Consider the following 21042-nt stretch of genomic DNA (forward strand, 5'->3'; position numbering starts at 1 on the left):
CACTTTAACACAACCTTCAGCCTTGGACACACACTCAAGACCAGAGAGGGGAAAGGTTCCACAGAGTTCGACCAGAGTCACGCAGCTGGACTTGCAGTAGTTAGAGTGTAATTTATGAGCCGATAGACTCTGCAGATGTATGCTGTGGTTAGTAGTGAAGCCTTAGTTATCCATATGGTGTTTAGGCAGCAGCACAATGGTTCATCATTTAGCAAAAAAAAAAAAAATGCTACCTCCCCACTGGTCCTCCCCATTCATTTGATGCTGACTGTAACCACTTTTTTTTGTTTTAAATGTTGTTGTTTAGATCCACTGAAGTAAATATTTAAATGTGACTGGTGTTAGTGAATGGGGTTACATGCGACATAAAGATGATAATAATTATATTAATGATGAATTAAATTCATACATTTAGGAGTCTGTTATAATGAAGCAGTGATTAAAATGCACACACCTGATACCCTTTTTGAAAACAGTGCCTGTACCTTTAAAATGAACTATTACGCATTTAATGATAATTGTTAATAATTTTCCCCCCGCTGAGTGTTAATGAGATGACCGACCTGCTGGTAAATTATGCTCTTAAATTTCCTGTAGATGCTGTGCTGCCTGCTGCTGCGGAAGCAGCGGGGCAGTGAGTAGAGAACCCCCTCCCCCTGGCCAGCCAGCCAGCCAACCAGTCAGTCAGCCCAGCAGCAGCCACTGGAGCCGCACACAGCAGCCCGTCTATGGGACACTGAGGACTTCATCTGGCCGCCCGGAGCCGCGCACGCGGGACACGCACTGGTTTATTCAACGCCTCCATATATTTTTTTTTTTATCGCTTTCATATTTTGAATTCGTCGCTCTAAGGAACTTTTTTGAATCGCATTTTCATTCAGCAACTTTCACTTATGGTTCGCGAATATGGGCTCAAGTTGCGGTTTCTCTCGGGGAAACATCGTTGTGGTGCTGCTGCTGCTGCTGCTGCTGGAAGGTAAGGTTCATCATCAGCTTCATTGTTTGATCTCAGGGGCACAAGATGAAGTTGGAAACAATTTTAAATGTATGTTGCACTAAAGCGTGTTTCCAAGTGGCTTTCTTGAAAAAGATCGGGCTATGCAGGCAAATAAAAAAACAACATTTACTGAAATTGAAATTTTAAATAGTGAAATGCAGAGGAGAAAATTTTGAAATTGTCTTTTCTTTACACTTCAAATCCTCTGCCCTGTTTGAGATATTATCTGTAATTCTGACAGCATTGTTCTTTTCTTCATCTCTTGCTTTCCTGTAAGAAAGGCAGGTACTTGTGGTAACACAGCAAGAACTAAAATATGTTTGGTTTGGGATACACTTAAAATGATTTTTTTATGATCAATTTATGATTCACTGTTAAACTGACTATCATGTGGGGGAAAAGATGAAGAGAAGAGAAAATTACGAGAAATGCAAAAAAGGTTTCTGAGCTGCTACAAACAGAGCCAGTGGACCTGAAGTCTAGATGGCAACTGACAAATACACATTAAGTAGGCTGCTAGTTTGTAAAGCTAAAATGCAAAATTTCGGAAGCCCAGTAAGTTTAAGGCCTTTCCAAGAAGTATCTGAAATGGCACGAACACAATGCCAGCACTGTTTCATGCTGCAGAAAGTGATACTTGTATTGTGTGCTGGTTGTTATGTGTGGTATGACACACTGAAACCTAGAGTCAGATGAGTCCCATACCATATATCATAATATTATAATCCCATTCACAATCCCACAGCCCAACTGTACCAACACTGTCCACCCATGCAGTCTATATTTAAAGTGTCTCTCATAGGTCAGGAGTGTGCAAATCTCAGTGTGCAGCAAGTATGTCAGATGTGATGCTTGGACAAATATAGGCCATTGTGTGGACTTAAAACATAACAGAGGTTACTATCAGTGCTTTCATCAGGGATGTAGAGTGCAAAAGATTACAAGTCTTTTAGTTGAATTGAGATGTGAAAAAGGTGTTAATTTTGACGTGAGTGGCTCTGCGCTAGTTTATGCCTGCAAAAGTGGGCTTACACTCCCAGTAAACTACAGCCCTACATAATCGCTCCAGGGAGTGTTGCTCCTGCAGTGTTGTTAAAATGATTAATGAAATTTTTAAGGTGCCACAGTTGTGTGTAATGTTCTCTGGTTATTCTTCATTGTAACAGACAGTGTAGTCTCAGTGCACAGAGGCTGAGAGATGTAGATCGACATCACGCTATGATGCTCCTATCACATGCCCTGCATATATTTGCATCTCAGTTCTGCTTTGTTCTCCCTGTATTGTCACTGAAGCAGGCATCTCTGCTGATAGGTATAGACGACCACAGTCGGTCCAGTTTGATTTCGAATGTCAAGGGCGTGAAGGTAATTACATGGGTGCTGAAATCTACACCCTACGCAAACGCGGCGCCCCTCACCTGCCTGCTTGTTTGCAACAAAAGACCTACACTTGTTCAGAGAGGAGAAGAAGCGAGCTGCAGGCAGGTGTGCAGCAGCTGCTCCTATCTCTGGGCAAACACTAGCTGTTTGTTTTCTTTAGGAAAATATCGCCTGTTATACAAGTGCACACAGCATTCAAACTGCAGCTCGGACGTTAACTGCTCACAAAATGACACATCAGATTGATTTTGCTGTATACACTCAAGATGATGTTTTTGTCTCACTTTTTGAGGATGATGTGAGTTTTCATCACCATACCAGTCTAATATTTGTGAGAAACTAACGAATGGTTGCATTATTTGTTTAGATTGAAGTTAACAAAATATATTAGTAAGTGTCTAGTAATTTACAGCCTCACTGTTGTAGGTAACAGGTTAGTGATTGGTTTAGTGTTACTTGCAGAGGGAATCAAAAAAAGGAAATTGGCAATCAGCGCTCACTAGAAGAGTAATCAACATTTCTCTGCGTCGCCCGGTACTTACGAGAGGAGTTAAGTAGAAGAAGTAAAGCAGTTCAAGACTTGAATTAGAGTGAATTGGAGCCTGGTAACCCTCTTTGTTTATGTAGTTACAGTTTGTGGAGTTGGTGGCAGTCTGGATGTAAAAAATGATTTCTTGCAATCCTGTTTGAGAAAGAGCCAAATCATGGACATCTTTTGATCAGTCATGGCTTTGTTAATATTTGAACTTTTGATCAGGAAGAAGCAGAATGTATGCAGGTATGCATCTAGAGAGCTTTTTGAAACTACTTTTATTATTATTAATTTGTTGGATTTAATGGGAGGCTGGCTGATGAGATTTCATGACTTGGACAAGTTTAAAGAAATGATGAAGGCTTATGGAGTGGTAGCTTTGCAGCAGTACAAAATGTTAAACGTACATTTTGTTACCAAACCTGGTAAAAGCCTTTATTGAAATTAACTGACACTTCTGTTTAATCCATCACTTCCCCACAGATGTTTTCAAATAAAAGCATTGATCCGTTTATCCTCCACCGTGACCTTGCTACTGTATCTTTGACCCTGCTTTGCCCTCTAACCTTTGAAACCTTAACCAAGTAATTTCCAGTGATGACCCCCACCATCTCAGAGGAAGCCATGTTTGCAGCCTCTTTAGCTGCTCCTCCTTCTCCTTGCATCAGAACGATCATTTTCATCAGCATCTTTTGCCTATGAGAAGGACCAGACCAATAAATCTCATTTGATGCTGCTATTTGATTTAGGTCCTATTACATTCTATGATTTAGTAAAGCTTCTGTCTTGTGCTGCCTATGGATGCATTGCATAAATCTTGTCAATTTTCTAGTCTTGCTGTCACTGCCTTTCTTTTAGTGTAATTGGAAAATATCATGATACAAGTTGTTTGCTGCAGAGTTTATCATTTATATTAAATTGCGTCACTTCTCTTTATATCTTTGGAAGAATAAGTTAAATTCTCGGTGGCTTTCTGTCAAAGCTGTTACTAGCAAAACCGACCTGGCATAGGGAATGTATTTTTTTTGGTGTTTAGTTTATTGATTTTTTAAAACATTGTGGCATACAAGACATGTCTCACCATCTGGCCTCAGCTTCTCCTCACCCATCTTACCGCAACACTCCCAGTTCCCTAAAAGAACAATCAGCTACAAATGCAAAGTATGACCAAAGTTATAGACATTTTTTTTACAGGGAAAAATACAAGTTAAGGAGTGCAACAGGAAACACAAATGCAGCTGGTACCTTTTGGGACAGTCAACAAAAAGTTGCATCATCACAAGTTTTATCAGAATCAAAGCAGTGGTGCAGCAGTTTCAGCCTTTATGACAATTTGACTTTCAGCTCCTCCTTTTGCCAGCTTAGGCAGTTTTTAATCAGCAAAATGTTGGCATAAATGCATCATCCCAGTAGGTTATTGACCAAAATCGACCAGTGGTTTGTTGAAATTTTATGTCTGATGGAGGAACATCACCCACCTATTTCTTCCATTGCTGAGAGTCTCAACCTCTAACTCTGGACTGTTACTTCAGCTGCTGCTGGCATTGCATGGATGCTGCTCCTACCTGTCAAAGCTCTCTGTCTGATCCTCTCGTCAGTTCAGGGTCACACTTCCCTCTCATGCACGGGTAGAATCTAATTTGCTGTGGTGAAAGGACAAGGAGACATTGATTGAAATTTCGCCCTCGGGGCATTTAGTCCTCTCGTTTCACATGGGGCTTGACAAGTTATTTTCCAGTTGCCTAGCGGTGCACGTTGCGTTTGACCCATCATTTACAACAATGAATGAAACAAAGAAGACCCTAGGCTCATTTGATTCCACATGGCCATGTGATGCTGCAGAATTTGATGTGGGTAAATGTAGTACTTTGCAGTTTTAACGGTGAACCAGCTTTAAACATGAACATCTAATTTGCCCAATTAATTCTAATTACTGTAAAAGAATGTGACAATTGTGAGGACAGATTTGACACATTTTCTCAAAATTCAAAAATTATTTAACACCTCCTTGCTTCTTGTCAAAAAGAGAATGCTGCTGCTTGCCCCCCCTCTGCCAGCCCCACCCTGGCATCACCGTCTCCATTTGTTTGATCCTTCCCTTTACTGAAGTGGGCAAACATGGAAATGATTTTTCCACTAGCCTTTCACTCCTACCACCTGCCAGTGCCAGAAACTTTGAAAGCTTCACTTCCATTTATGCTGGAAGATCAGCGTCCTCCGTTCTCCCTTTGTTTTACTGTGACACCACACACCACATAACAAGCAGTCAGAAGCTAATAGTACTAATCGTGTGCTCATTTTAGTTTAGGTAGAATTAAAGATTTAATGATACCAAAATGTTATACATAGCACATGTGCAAAGTGGAATTATAGTTCCACAATTAATACATTTTATATACTATTTCAATTTTTTATTACATTAGCACAACAGACCTCTTGCAATGGCAATGGCAAACAAACTTGATATGCAAAATGTGTAGGTATATATATGTCTGCTTTAGCCATGAATGAATAAAGCTCTGTCGGTCTGTCGGTCAGTTGTTCTAGACTGAAATATCTTAACAACTATTGGATTGCCATTTAATTTTGTCCAAACATCCAGGGACCCCAGAGGAGGAATCCTGCTGACTTTTAATGATCCCCTGACCAAACACCTGCAAAACTAATGTCACATTCCCATCAGCCTCAGCTGCACTTTGTTTTTAGTGGAAATGACCAAATGTTAACATACAAACACACTAAACAATGATGGTGGACATGGTAAATATTAAACTTGCTAAAAATCATTGTCATTGTGAGCATATTAGCATTTCGCATACAGCATAAGTATAGCCGCACAGAGGAGCAACTGTAACTGTAGAGTAGAATCTTTCTTGTTTAATTGTGAAAGTGGCAATAAATGTACAGATTATCTTTATTTTGATGCTTTAGATGCAGGCGTAAATATGAAAATAATAGATAAAAGTAAGTAAAAATTAACATTGGATTAGAAAGCCATTGATTTTCAAAATCATCTAGCAAGCTGAAACTATCATGAAACCTGTGGCAGTGAGCCATTTATTCAAATAGAATAAAATAAAACTTTATTTTGCCACAAACAGCGAATTGTCTTTGTCTATTTCTGAGTACATCAGTCAGTGAATCTGATGGCTTTTTACCACCGCTCTGATGAGCATAAAGATGTTTTATCAAAGCAGTCTAATGACTACTGCGTCAAACTCTGGAGCTCTATGATGCACCACGTGTTCAATTTTTGATGCCACTGTCATCCCCACAGGAATTTTTAAACTGAATTTGTACTTGCAGCTAATCCCCAAGGAGATGTTCTATTAGATTTCTTGATGACTGATGAACATGGTTCATTGGATCTCAGCTCTTGTATTCTCTGAGGGCTAATTGGATTACATTATGGGGTAATTGATTATTATGTTACGGTATGCATCACGGTAAACTGAGTAATATACCTGGAGCCTGACTCCAAACTGGGATCAGATATCGTGTTACTCTGATGAAAAGTTTTATGACTGTGTCATCATAACAGGAAATGACTTTCTTTCCTTATTACAACTCATTGTTTTGAGATTGCATCACAATCAGGACTATATTAAATCCAGAATGATATGACGAAGCAGTCATGCATACTGGCACAGGAAACCAAGAGGGAGACATTTGCAAACAATTTGATCAATAATAGCTTTCATAAGTGTAATTATAACTCAATGTGCAGCTTTTTAGTTAATTGAATCCTTGAAAAGAACCATATCCATGACTGTTACATCTTTGGAAGCAGAGTAATCATGATAGGTTTCAGAGTGATTATGATATTTATTGTGCTAATATCACCATGATATAACTGGGTGATATGCTCCTCATTGCGGCTTGCTACAGCTGCTTTGTAATAGAGAATGGATTGTTTGAAAATGTGGATATTGATGGACTAAATTGAGGAGTTGGCTGTGAAATTAAAACTGTGCAGTAGATGTAATATCTCTGTGGCCATGCAGCTAAACAAGTGGGTCCATATTATGTTCAGCGGAGGTGTTTGCACACATGCAGCCATGAGCCTTTCTCCCTGTCTGTCTCATCAGTGGAAAACAATCAGCATCACTGTTGATTAGTACGGCTATTGATTGGTCTGATGCCAGATACATGGCCTTTCCAATGGGTCGTTACCAGGGACAGATGCAGCGCACGTTGACCTTGGGAGAGAAAGGGCAGTGGTTTGAGCTCTCACCGCAGGACTGCCAGTCTACGAACAAGATTAGCGAGGGAGTGAATCATGCAGTTTTCCTGGTCTGCCATGCCGTTGACAAGGATGGTCAGTGAGGACGTCTGGGTGGGAGATCCATGTTTTGTTTCCTAGAAGGACATTCAGAGAGGTAGATTAGTAAGCCTGTGGGTTAGTCTACCACATGAGCTCATAGCTGGTAAATCTATCAGCCGAAGCACGCATTGAGCTAATTGAGTTCCTGTCTTTGTCTGGGACGACGGAGAGGGCGTCCCACCCTATCAGGCCAGTCCTAGACACGCTGTGGTCTGTGGCTGAATGAGCACATGGTTTCAGATTTTGTGAGTGCTTGTGTCCTTTTTGTCTTCCCACAGTTAAAATATGAGACAAAACAGACACGTGCCATAATTAACTGAAGAAAACTGCAGTCATCGAAGGCAACCAGGAAGAGCATAGCCTACATGTACAGATGAGTGCGAGGGTTCAATTTCACTATCCACTCAGCAGTACATGATATCTATTGTAAACACGGCTTGCTACAAGAGTCCTCCTGTTCAAACAATTGCTTTGTTTGCAAAATTACTTACTCCAGCTTTTGAAGAAATGACAATGTGTGTGGCAGCTCAGCATCTGTTTTATGGGTGTTTTAAGGCTGTAAAGGGTATTCTTATGATTGTAATATTTACACACTTTGAGTTATGGGAGATCAAAGCTGTCCCAAAAACAACTTAATGTTCATCTATATGTCAAACTCTGGTGAACATTTTTCAGCGTTTATAAGACAAAAAACTGAAATAAAACCTATACTGCATCTTTTATTTGTAAAATCATTTTCCATCTCTTGCATGGTCATAAGAGGTGAAATATCATTACTATCTTTATTTCCATCATTCTTGTGCATCATTTAGGGAAGATAATGAGTCATGCTTTTGGAAAATCTTCATCATGGCTTCACAGACCAAAGATGCCATTTGCTAAGAGAGGCCTGCTTGATCCATTCAATTAATTAGTTTTGATATAAACTGCTTGCTTTCTGTTGGCTTCAGTCCTGGAAAGAAATTGAATTTTGAATGATATAAACAAATTGTGTTGCACGGGGTCCAGCCACAGTGGCTTGGAGCCAAAACACAAATGCATTCTGCTCCCACCGTTTAACACGTTGGACCCTCTAGTTTTATTTGTAGAGCTGCTGTCATCTGCTCTGTTTGACTCATGACAGTGTCATGTGTAAGATATCTGTAGATTCAGTTAATTTGATTTATTTATCTAATAAAGGCCTTGTTAATTATACAACGAGTCTGAGATCATTAGCATCTTATTATATTAGTACATGCCTTAGTTTAATAATGTATTTTGATAATGATTAAGCTGTAGTTGCACCCTGTTGAGCCTGTGTCAGTAAGATAATGGCTCCCTCTAATGGACATTTTAAGTAAACAGAATGATACCTACACTTGAATAAAACCATCATACTCTGTGTTGTTTTGCTCTTGTAGCTCCTATATTTTATTACTGAAGTTACTTCCAGGAAATTTGCATTTAAAGTTTAAAGTTCTTCTACTATTGTAAGACAATTCATCCATGTTGAACCATTTTGTTTTTCTCACGACACTGTACTGTATTATTACATTAGAAATAAAAGTAAAATGTTTGGAGCCCAAATTGGCTTTTCATCAGGGCACTGGTCTACAGGTATCCAACAACTGCAGGTGTGTGTCTTTGAATAAATAGTCGTAGTACCGCCCTTGGGTGTGGCTACATAAAGCACTCTAAGCCAGACTGAGTAGCAATAAAATATCAGTAGTTTTAAAACAGAACTTAACTTTAGATCTTTTTTTCATACTCCCATGGTCTGATTTGAAAGCTACAGCTTACTCACTTAATCACTTTGAATGATATTATATGAACAACAAATTTAACAAGCCTAATTTTAATTCTGGTTAAATGCCACATCCATTGCTGCAAATATTTTTTTATTTTCTTAGAAAAACATGTTGTCACAAGTTTTCTATGCAAGCATATTGTTAAATATATTGTGTTTCCTGTCTGTATTGTACTGTTTGAAACAAATTTGTCCATAAATAAAAATGTGTTTTGAGCAGTTGATTTTTTGGCAGCAGCGCCATAAGAAAAACATTTGGGGTGGCATCTAACAGATCTATATAACCTACTGTGCTCAAAACATAAATACAATCCTCAGCCAAATAAGGCCCTATGATTCTTTTCAAATGATGAGCATGAATTGCTCTAATTTGTATGTGATAGGTTGAGGAAATGGAAAATCATCCCTAAAATCATGAAAGTACCTTCACAGAAGGATTCACAAACATGTGGCCTGCTGTTTGTTTTTGTGCCTGGAACACTTAATAAAAAGGGCTGTAGCCTCCCTGAGTGTATCTCCATCCTTCAGGAAGGACAGCCACATTTTATCCATCAGCTCAGCCTCCTGTCATCCAACCCCCACTAAATTAAATCAATGTCTGAAACCAGAGCCGAGGCCTCAACTGCACTAACAGAAATAGAAAATCTAGTTTTGCTGTCTGCTAATGACATTAGTGCGTTCCCTAAATGGTCGCCTACCGTCGTCAAAGAGGAACATAACAGGGATATAATTACAGGAGGAACACTCACATCTCCATTTTCCTGTAAAACACACAGCTTGCTATAGGTCTTTATGGATTACTCCGACACACATACACAGCCCACACTCCCCTCCGGCAGGTAATGATTCATTTCTCTACCATATCATGTTATCCCCTCGTAATTAAACTTCTCAAGGTGAACACAAGGAGAATCGGAAACCACATGTTATTGACCATATGAGAAATTCATTAAAAAAGCTGCCTAAGTGTCACATGAGCCCTCCTTTCAATTTCCGGGAGAGATGAAAGACGTATCAGACGAGGAAAAAAAGAGAAGCTGTCATATTCCATGTGTGTGTTAATTTCCATTCAGTGGTCAGACAGCATTGTCAGTGGGTATTGTTGCCACAGTGAAATATCCAGAAAGAGATGTCTGATTACTGCTGTTATCCTGCTCTGTAATAAGAGAGGGTCTCAGCAGTAATGTCACGCCTTATTTTCAACTTATCACAATGTTTTCCTTAGTGGAGATAAAACCATATTCCTGTGTGACTCACTTGGCTGCCTGTTTTTTTTAAACATCTGGTTATTTCATGTCATCTTTCGGCAGGAGCGACAGGGCTGTACTTCCCTCAGAATGAGTACACTGAGACTGTGTATGTTGGCCAGCCGGCAGGGACACCGGTCCTCCAGATCCACGGCATGCTGGATAGCGACTCTGAGAGGCCACATTTCTTCCTGTGCTGGATCCTTTCTGTCAGACGTCCAGTCTACAGCACCTGGTTCAACCTGGACATCAACACTGGAATTCTGTCCTTGAATAAAACCCTGGAGGAGAGTGACTTCGCCTTGCTAAGTAAGTTGGATATAAGTATTTTAATGGTAACATATTAGTATAATTTCAGTGCCACCTATCCTCTGCGCATGAAAGTAAATTAGTTTCTTGACGTTTGGCTCTTTGCATACTAATAAGATCTCTGCCTTCAGGATGATAATGTAATTGCATACAGGCAAAAAAGATCTCCATCATCAAAAAGAGCACTGTCTGAGATTAAACAATGCCTCTTGTTTTTGTTTTGGCTCTGCGTCTCGTCAGATCAAAAGTCATGGTTTGTGAAGAAGTTGAACCTGCGTGCCATGTTACATAACTCCCCGAAGAAGTCCCAGTGCAGCAACTCTCTTCGGATCACCCTAGACTTTGTCAACACCACAATGCCCCAGTGTGCTCAGACAGATATGAAGGAACTATGCTTCCCGCACAGAGACACCTCCAACCCCCACATCATGGAGAACAGGTTCCCAGGGGCCCTGCGGCAACTCAGACGCCTCACCAGACTCAATGTCTGCCCCAACTACACCATCTCTTACAATGTGGAGTCAGGTTAGACACATTAAAGAGGCTTTGTAATACTTCAAAGAAGAAATTACACATTCTTCCTCTTACAAATGAAAAGTTTAATTCATAAGCAATAAAATGCATCATTGCTCAATATAAAACACTCAGGAGTTTTGCTGCTGGTCTTACCAGTATCTTACCAGTATCTTACAGTGGCTATTATTAGCTAATGTGAGCAAACTTTAGGTAAATATTGACTGACTGACTCCTCTCCATTCTTGCTGCTATTAGTTTATTGTTATCAGTATAGTCCATTCATACGATGGCTATAGACACATAGACACCTGCTTTTTGTTGTTCCTCTTGTTCACAGATACCCCAGTACCATTTGCTGTCAATGAGAACACCACAGAGCTGGTGGTGACTGCTCCGTTGGACCGCGAGGAGAGTGAGCGCTACAGACTCCTGCTGGTTTGCACGGTCCGGACAGAAACGGTCATCACCAAGGTGGAAACTTCACTGAATGTTTTTGTCAACGATGAGGATGATAACGCACCATTCGTGAATGGTACAGACACAGCAGATATTGTCATCAGCTACAATCGGACAAAGGTGAGAAGGCTAATATAACACTGATCTGATCAGTTTTGATTATTTTATAAGCACAATGTTGGCTAATTTTATCCTCTTTCTATTAGGATTCAGATTTCTCCTGTCTCTGTTTTTTTTATTTTTTCCAGGATGGCTCTTTTGGCACTTTGTTCGTCTTTGACAGGGATTTAACCCCCATCTATCCAATAGACCAGAGCAACAATAAGTTCGTGGGGAGCTTGCTCAATAGTGACCCATGGATAAAAGAAACATTTGACATAAAAGGCACCTTCAGTGAAAAGATAGCTGCTCACGGAGGCATTCGAGAAACCGTCCATAACTACCGTAAGTAATCCAGGGGCTAATAAAATGTACATGTTTTTATGAACACCTGATGCAATGTGATGCTAACACATTTTCATGATTTTAGAGCTTGTCCTGAAGAGGAACCTGTATGTGACTGAGAATCACACCCTGCAGCTGGACTACCTGGTCAATGACACCACATACCCCGGTCTAGAGGGAACAGTGTTGCTGCACTTCAACATCACCATCTTACCGGTCCACATCCGCTTCCCCAACATCACACATATTTTCACGTTGACGCGCAGAGCTTCTGTTTATGCACAGGTACTTATGCAAATCTATAACTCCTGAATTAGTGTGCGGCTGTCTTAAACAATAGATAGACATTTTTCCAAGTCAACATTAGTCACACTGCTATAGTTGTTCCTCCTCAACAAACTGGTCGTGGAGTCCCTTCCTTATGAGATTTTAATGTAAGTAAAGGGCATAAAAATGTTTAAACATTTAAACATCTGCACAACCCAATTTATTATCTTAACAGTCGATCTAAAAGACCATCAGAGCATGAGGCAGAACAAGAAGTCTTTCCCTCATTCAGGCCCCAGGTTGTAGAGAGTCCAAGGTATGGATCCAAAAAAGTTCTTATCAATATTGCCTCTTCAAGTAAGGTCAATACTTTCAATACCTAAAAAAATGCAAAGCAAAGACATTTTGAGTGAATTCATTATCAGACATTCTTGTGCTCGCTGGTGCATTGGTTTAGGCTTCTGGTAGTTACTGACATAGACTTTGTCACAAGGGCATTTTTAGATGTAAATAATATTCTTGGTGTTGCAGTAGATAAACCCTTTAATAGGGAATTACAGGGAATTGGTGCCTGCACAATAGTATGAAGTATGAATAGTATGAAGCCAGCAACATCTGTATGGGGCTGGGAGCAACATTAGCTCATACCAGCTTGTTTCCGAGTTTGGCTCCTCATCCGGAGACAAAAAAAAAAAAAAGACGTTAAACTGTTGGCTAACGTAAGTGACAGGACATGGGGATAAAAATCCACAGGCCCCTTCAGTGCAACAACGTGTTCTAGAGTTCAAGTAAAGCTAGTATGAGGCTTCAGCACTCACACACACAAGAACATTTCATACTAAAAACAATTCACTTGTAGGTACCTGATTCAATGTGATGAAAATATGCACTTGATTTGCATAACTTTGCCAGGGCCAAATGCATGCCTAGTTGTGAAAGCGTAAAATCTAAATACCACCATCAGAATTATGTTTCTTATGTTTTTTATGAAGTACTCTCAAGTAATACAGCATGTGGTCAAGCAAAGCTGAAGTCCACACATGAAAATTACTTGACTTGACAACATTATTCAATTTAGTACACGCAGTAACTCACATCAAAAGTTCTCTGGATGAGCGACACCTAGACATCACATCAACATTTATCAAGATGATAATGACAAAGTCAGGCTTGCTAAAACAAAGCCTAATACACAATGTAGAAAGATGCTAAAAAAAAGTTGTGCTTGGAAGCCAAAGTCAACAAAGGAAAAACATTTCTGAACTTGAAAGTAATTTCTGTACAATAAATACACTGTACCTGCCTTGATGTCTCTGATGGCCAGAAATGCAACATGCTTCACAGCCTCAATAAGAGGATCAAATCTAATCTTGAAATGTTATATAGTGTTAATTCTATTCAATGTATAGAAATCAGTCATTTTAACAGCTTAGAAATATGACTTAGTGCTGACTCACTCTTAAACATGTTAAGAGAGTGCCACCTGCTGGCTAAATAAAAAAAAACAGTAACTGTAATTAATTTATCAGTGTCTCTACAATACAGCAGTCCATAAAGGTGTTTGCTTTCAACTTATATTACCTTCTGTCATTCAAATTTTCAATGTTTCATCTCCTCTCAGGTTGGCACAGTCTGTGTGGAAAACTGCCAGCAGTTTGATGGCTTTAGTGTCACATACCGCCTCGAGGTGCCAGATAAGAACGTGTCTGCTGATGTGCAGTCCTGCTACGCAGCCGTGAGCCTCACCCAGGCCCCAGACGAGACGTGGGGACTGCTCTATGTGAATGACTTGGAGGCGCTGCGCAGGCCTGAGTGCCAAGACCTGCAGTATCTCGTTGTAGCTCAGGAGGAGCACACACAGCTAGAGGCCAGCACGCAGATCCACATTGTACTAGATGAAGGTGAGACTGTAACAGCCACAGTCCACTTCATATTTCACAAGGTTTTAAAAAGAAAGTTCATTTAATGCTTGAGATCATAATCTAATCTGTGCTACTCATTAACCTATTTAGTAAACTGCACACATGCTCAGGTTTAAAGGCAAAATATCTTACATAAGTTAGTTCAGTTTTCTCTGGATGTGATCACCAGCTGCTATTTAGGAGACAGTCTGTGTTTCACTTCCTAACTAATTCAACACCACTGTAGGCACACATGTGCAGACTCTTTTTAACAGTTTTCCCTTCTCCCAGATGTCTTTTAAAGATTTGGTTATGCGTGTTTTTGGCACTGTTGTACATAGCAAACAAGGCCAGTCAGGAGAACCAGATGTTCCTGTCCTGTGCAGAAAACAGACGGCGAGGTGACTGTGAATCTGTCCGAGGCCTGGGGGCGACAACAGGGAGATGCCAGTGGAGGCAAGGCAGTGAGAAAGGTACATTTTATTTCATTAACACTTATAATAAACATATATAAAATGTGTTCTTTGTAATCTATAACATTTAGAACATCACTGAATCATAACCGTATTAATTATGAGACCTTTCAGTAATTTAACTAGAACCAAATGAGATCATCACTGAGAACATGTTTCCCTCAAAAGTGGTACTGGAACAAATTAAAGGACCAGAATGTGCATGTGTATCCGTCTTGGTAACATCCTTTTTGCAACAGGAGGCAACAAGAGACATGGAAAATGTGGTCTTAATTTAAGTACAAGCTAGAAACACCATACAATGGCCAAAGAGCCCCCTCAGTGATGTATTGTTGTGTTTAACCTGCTATGTTTCTCACCTCGAAGGACTTAATTTCAACATCAAGACAAGCTGACCAAACTTCAAAATGTGTCTGTCATCTGGTATCTGTTTTCGCACCTGAATATTCCTGTCTTTTGTGTTTACGTATCAGGAATATCTACAAATTACTCAACCTGCTCCCCTGACCTGCGCACATGTCCAGATAGCTTTTGCGACGCAGTTGAAAGCAAAGATGCGTCAATATGCCCACAAGACTGTACAAGTAAGAAGCACATGCCTTTCTTTATATTACACTGACTGGTTTCTGCATGCATTTAAAGATGTAAAACACATTTTGCTTCATGTATAAATCTGTAAATAAAACCATTCAGACTGTCATGTTCACTATGTTGCGCTTTATTTGTCTCTGAAGAGGAACCTGTTACCGGAGGTCATGAACGAGGCTTGAGGAACGAGATTCACGCTGGCTATGGAACCTGCTACTGCTACTCTCAGAGATGCTTCTGTGAGAAGGTAGATGTTGAGGGTGAGTTGTCATTAATCACAAAAAACTGTGTCCAAGAGGTCCTACTTCATGTCATCTCAAGAATAAAGCAGAAATGCACTGCTGATCTCTGTATTTATATTGATCTTTATTTTTGTGCAGAGGCGATATGTGACGACATGTGTAAGACCATCATTGCCACTGCTCTGCTCCTCTCCTTCATCGTCTCCATCCTCCTATCCTCGTACTTCATCCACCGGTACCACAAGAACTCACCCAAGCCCCCTATTGCCTCTGCTGAGATGACTTTCCGCCGGCCAGCTCAGGCTTACCCCATCAGCTTCCCTGCTAACAACTTACGCCGGGGCTCGCAGGAATCCATTGAGACCGACACCTTTAAAATACCTGTAAGCTGCTTCTTTGAGCCTGTGAGAGACATTTCTTCAGTGTGGTATGTTGAAACTGTTACAAAGTCAAAAAACATTCATATGTTGTTTCAACAGGAGGATCCTAAGTGGGAGTTTCCTCGTAAAAACCTCGTACTTGGCAAGACTTTAGGAGAAGGAGAGTTTGGGAAAGTTGTCAAGGCAACAGCATTCAGGCTGAAAGGAAAAGCAGGTTACACCACTGTGGCTGTGAAAATGCTTAAAGGTAAGATAAGCCAGATAGGGACCAGACAAATGGGGAAATAATGGTGATATATGAGGAGTGAATGTCTGAAGAGATGAATGTTTTCAATATTACAAACCCCTCTTTTCCTCCAAAACAGAAAACGCCTCCCACAGTGAACTGCGTGACCTGCTGTCAGAATTCACTTTACTGAAGCAAGTCAACCATCCCCACGTCATAAAGATGTTTGGAGCATGCAGCCAGGACGGTAAGACCTCAGTCCTCTCACCATCCTCTCTCAGGGAATGTGTGTTGCACATAGAGTCTAAGTGCTGCATATCTATGAATAGGTCCGTTGTATCTGATCGTGGAGTACGCCAAGTACGGTTCGCTCCGCAACTTCCTGCGTGAGAGTCGGAAAGTTGGCCCGAGCTACATGGGCAGGGACACCAACCGAAACTCTAGCTACCTGGAGAACCCAGATGACAGGGCTCTCACCATGGGTGACCTCATCTCCTTTGCATGGCAGATCTCCAGAGGCATGCAATACCTGGCTGAAATGAAGGTATTTGCCAAACTAGAATTTAAGGGTTGAGTGAAGTTGAAATATTTAAATGAACCTGCTATAAGTGTCAGCATTGAAAGGAGCTGAAGTGTCAGTTGAAGACAAAGAGATGAAATGTCGATTGACACACTTTAAATGAGCATTTCGCTCCAACAGCTTGTTCACAGGGACCTTGCAGCGCGAAATGTCCTCGTAGCTGAAGGACGAAAGATGAAGATCTCAGACTTTGGCCTTTCCAGAGATGTGTATGAAGAGGACTCATATGTTAAGAGGAGCAAGGTAAAGAATAGAGACAGAAAACTAGAATAAATAAATTTTGGTGCATTTACAACAATCTTTTGAATACAAATCAGTAATGTCTATCTCTGTTTTCCAGGGCCGCATACCTGTTAAATGGATGGCAATAGAGTCCTTGTTTGATCACATTTACACAACACAAAGTGACGTGTGAGTACAATCATCATATAAAAGGGGATGGTTTTATCATGTTGGGAAATACACTTATTTGCTTTCTTGCCGAGAGTTAGATGAGAAGATTGATGCCACTCTTTTGTATGGTTTGTGAATGTCAAGCTACAAGTAGTTTAGTTTAGCATAAAGACTGGAAAGACAGGGAAACAGCTAGTCTGGCTCTGTCAAAAGGTAATAGTAACACTCACTCATTAACATGTTATATCCTATTTGTTGAATTTGTAGTAAAAACAACAATCTGTGATTTTACAGGAAGTTACTGCTTCAGCCCAAGAAATAGTTTACCACATAACCCCTTTTAAAAACCACAATGTTGTATTTACATTTTGCTGTTTGTATGTATTAAATTAGATAAAGCATGTGACCTTAGTGACCTTTAGGGGTGTTGGTAAGCAGAATCTGTTACCTTCAGACAGAGCCTGGCTAGCTGTTTCCGCCTTTTTCCAGTCTTTATGCTAAGCTAAGAACTTGCTGGCTGTTACTTCTTATTAAACGGACAGAATAGTTAGAATAGTATTGATCTTCACATCCAACTGTTGGCAAGAAAGTGAATAAGGGTATTTCTCAAAAAGCTGAACTATTCCTGCAAGCAATTACACAGATTATTCCGTTCTCTATTTTCTTTTTTTTATTCTTATGAGCTCCTGTTTTTGTTTCCAGCTGGTCCTTTGGTGTGCTGTTGTGGGAGATAGTGACACTGGGAGGAAATCCATACCCAGGTATCGCTCCTGAACGCCTCTTTAACTTGCTCAAGACTGGCTACAGGATGGAGAGACCAGAGAACTGCTCTGAGGAAATGTGAGCCCCACTCTGTTACTTTAAAGCACCTCCTCATTTCTCCTGAGTGCAATAACTCTCCTCGACCACATTAAGACAGTCGTGGAAAATTACTGTTGGGAGGATTCAATGATACTTTTTTCACCCAACTTTTTCCTCTACAGGTATAACCTCATGCTTCGATGCTGGAAACAAGAACCAGACAAGAGGCAGACATTCTCAGACATCAGCAAAGAACTGGAAAAGATGATGGTGAAAAGTCGGGTATGGTGAAGCTATACATTATAATAAGTTATTCATATTCTTTCACAGGAAAGGAGTGAGGAGAAACTATTAATCAGTCTATTTCTGTGCATTACTCGCACATTTTTGACAAAACTTCTGTGATGCATCATTGAGGCTGACAGCCTGATTTTAAAGTTTTTTGATTCCCCTCCTTTTGGATTTTGCAACTGGCCCAAAATAAGCACCATATCATTTATGCTGAACAACATAACATATACACTGCCTCACTGTCACTTGTCCTAACTGCTTTAAATACCATAATTAGTGTTTGAAGAGCAATCCTAAAATGTGGCCTTGGGCAGCGTAATCACAGGGCATCCCAGTCAGGCCCCTGCTGTTGAAGTGAGGCTAAATATAGAGCATTTAAGGACAAGACAATGCAGGCATGCCATAATACAGCAGGCTAGTTCTCCACTGTTGTAAAAAGGCATGTCACTTGATGTAATGAGTAGAAAGTATTTGCACACATTTTCCTCCGGATCATTGTCAGTGGACAACGTCACTGCACTGAATGTATCTGACCTTTAGCTTGAGCGCACTTGGCCTTAGTGTGCTGTGACTTCTCTCCTCAGTAATCAGCCTAATGGCAGCTTCATCTGTTCTTGTCAGGATTACCTGGACCTGGCTGCGTCCACGCCAGCTGATGCCCTGCTGTACGACGACGCCCTCTCTGAAGAGGACACACCACTAGTGGACTGTAATAACGCCCCTCTCCCTCGAACCCTTCCCTCCACATGGATTGAAAACAAGCTCTATGGTAGAATCTCCCACGCATTTACTAGATTTTAGAAACAGGACACACAACACAAGCTCTCTTTTTTGGCAAGTTGTGATTGGCTTTTCCATAGTCAAGTGTGTTTGACTGTGACCTAGGCATGCCTTTTGCTGATTAATGCTGACATATCTCCCATTTCATCGTAAATGAGAGGCTCAGTGAAAAAAAGATCTTGTGTCTTGACTGTTTTGTTTTATTTGGACCTGCTTCTAATGTACATGAATTCTGACCAAAAATGCTATATTTGTAAATATTGGATCTACCCTTCATTCTAATTTATATGGCACTGCTCATACTCACGCGTCATCTGCATTTTTATTTAACATAACATTTCCATTGTCATCATTTCATTAGTTGTTTGCATTGGAAGAAACAGTGTGTAACATTTGAAACAGGTCCTCACTCAATCAATAACTCACTGTGTTTTTTTTTATTCCAGATGTCTTAAATTTCCTGACTTTCTAATGTATATTAGCTATTAATCTATAATGATTTCACAATTCTGAACAGAGAAACAGTAAGGCTTTTGAACACAACTCTCAGGTGACACTGATTAAAAGTAAAGAACATATTGGACTAGTTAGTTGTTGTCTATATGTATTTCTAAACAGTTATAGAAAGGCAGCCATAGGCCAAGAATGGGGCAATGAGAAACATTAGAGCCTGGATACATTACAAAAAATCCAATGAATAATAAATGATGTGACGTTTCACTTTATGTAGGCACTACAGAGTTTGATTTGAGAGCCTTACTGTCTGCACGCTGTTTATCTTTCACTGAGTGCAGAAAAATGATGTGTTCTTATTTTTAGGCATGTCATACCCGAACTGGCCCGAGAAGAGCCCGGTACCGCTCAACAGACATGATGCCACTAATCCAGTCTTTACAAGATATGCCAATGATAGTGTTTATGCAAACTGGATGGCTTTGCCTTCACCCGCAAAAGCTGTGGACAAGCTTGATAGCTAAAGACAAACCAACACTGTAGAAAAGATGACTAATTGGTAGATGTGTATATTTCTATAAGACTGTACATATACAATCTGATGCTAAAGTTGGTTCCCTTTTATTTCTGTTGCACGGGTATTCAGCGTTTAAAACTGGGGTCTTTTTGCTGTAAAGGTGGCTGGATCAATATAGACCACGCTTCATTCAGCTCTTCAGTATGTTAATTATTACCTCACGGGTCATGTTGGCCAAGTTGTACCACTGCATGACTATTGTAACAGATTGTATGCCAGTGTCAATGTCTTTTAAGTGCCTGTGCCGCTTCTACAATAGCCTCCAATTACTAATGTGCGACTGTGAAGATCTTATTCCAGCCCAGGAATTAAAGGGGACGTCTTTACCATCACCTGTTGTAGACAGCTGGGATTGAGTGAACAAAAGCAAAATGCTGAACTTGTCCTGAAAATGTAAAGTTTCTACTTTAGAGGATTGTGCTCCTCAAAATGACCCATTTTGTGTTTCTCCCACAAGATGTTTCAAAACTGTTCTTGCCAAAGAAAAGTAACGCAGACATGTTCAGTGAACAGTTTTCTTGTTTTGTTCTTGTTTTTTACATGGAAAATATCAACTAGTGAGTGCTACTCCAATGTAATGAGACTTAATGTAGATTGTGACCATGTCCCGTGTCAGACTACAGTTTACTTTTTGATTCACTGTAATGGCAATATTTGTGGAAAAAGTATGATTATGTAAACTAATCAGTGTTATCATTATGTTGTTATTATTTGATTATGTTCCAATTAATAATAAACTCAAAATGTGCAGTATGTTTGTTCACGTCATGTCTCTAAAAAATAGACAGATAAAACTTCTGTATGTGATTATGTGATTCTTTTTTACAATTTACGAAATGGATGTCTGGTGGTTCACATAAATTATTCTTTTAATAATATTACAACATGGTGTTTAGCCACAGTTAACCTCCAAACATGATTTGTTCATTATACACTCTAGTTCAGAGCAATATTTATTTCTAAATTATTAATTAATATTTGCAGTAGAGGCTGGGAAGCACTGGTCCACAGAAGCCACTTCAAGTGTAAATATCCATTGTTGCAGAATAATGCAAATGTTGCGTGCCTATTCCATTTTCACTGACTCTCAATTCTGTTT

General features: G+C 40.0%; 1 protein-coding gene across 1 annotated transcript; it reads left to right on the forward strand.

Moving 5' to 3' along the window:
- The first annotated feature begins 906 nt into the window (after nt 1-906).
- ret (ret proto-oncogene receptor tyrosine kinase) lies at nt 907-20586 on the forward strand. Its single transcript, XM_046070280.1, has 20 exons — nt 907-976; nt 10330-10575; nt 10816-11100; nt 11429-11667; nt 11796-11991; nt 12077-12276; nt 13880-14159; nt 14501-14632; nt 15106-15216; nt 15367-15480; nt 15601-15845; nt 15942-16089; nt 16208-16315; nt 16398-16612; nt 16769-16891; nt 16989-17059; nt 17744-17881; nt 18025-18124; nt 18755-18902; nt 19733-20586. Exons 1-20 carry the CDS (start codon nt 907-909, stop codon nt 19888-19890), a joined length of 3327 nt encoding a protein of 1108 aa, XP_045926236.1. The 3' UTR covers nt 19891-20586.
- Nucleotides 20587-21042: the final 456 nt, after the last annotated feature.

Source organism: Micropterus dolomieu, linkage group LG15 (assembly GCF_021292245.1).
Source record: "Micropterus dolomieu isolate WLL.071019.BEF.003 ecotype Adirondacks linkage group LG15, ASM2129224v1, whole genome shotgun sequence".
Classification (NCBI taxonomy): Eukaryota; Metazoa; Chordata; class Actinopteri; order Centrarchiformes; family Centrarchidae; genus Micropterus; species Micropterus dolomieu.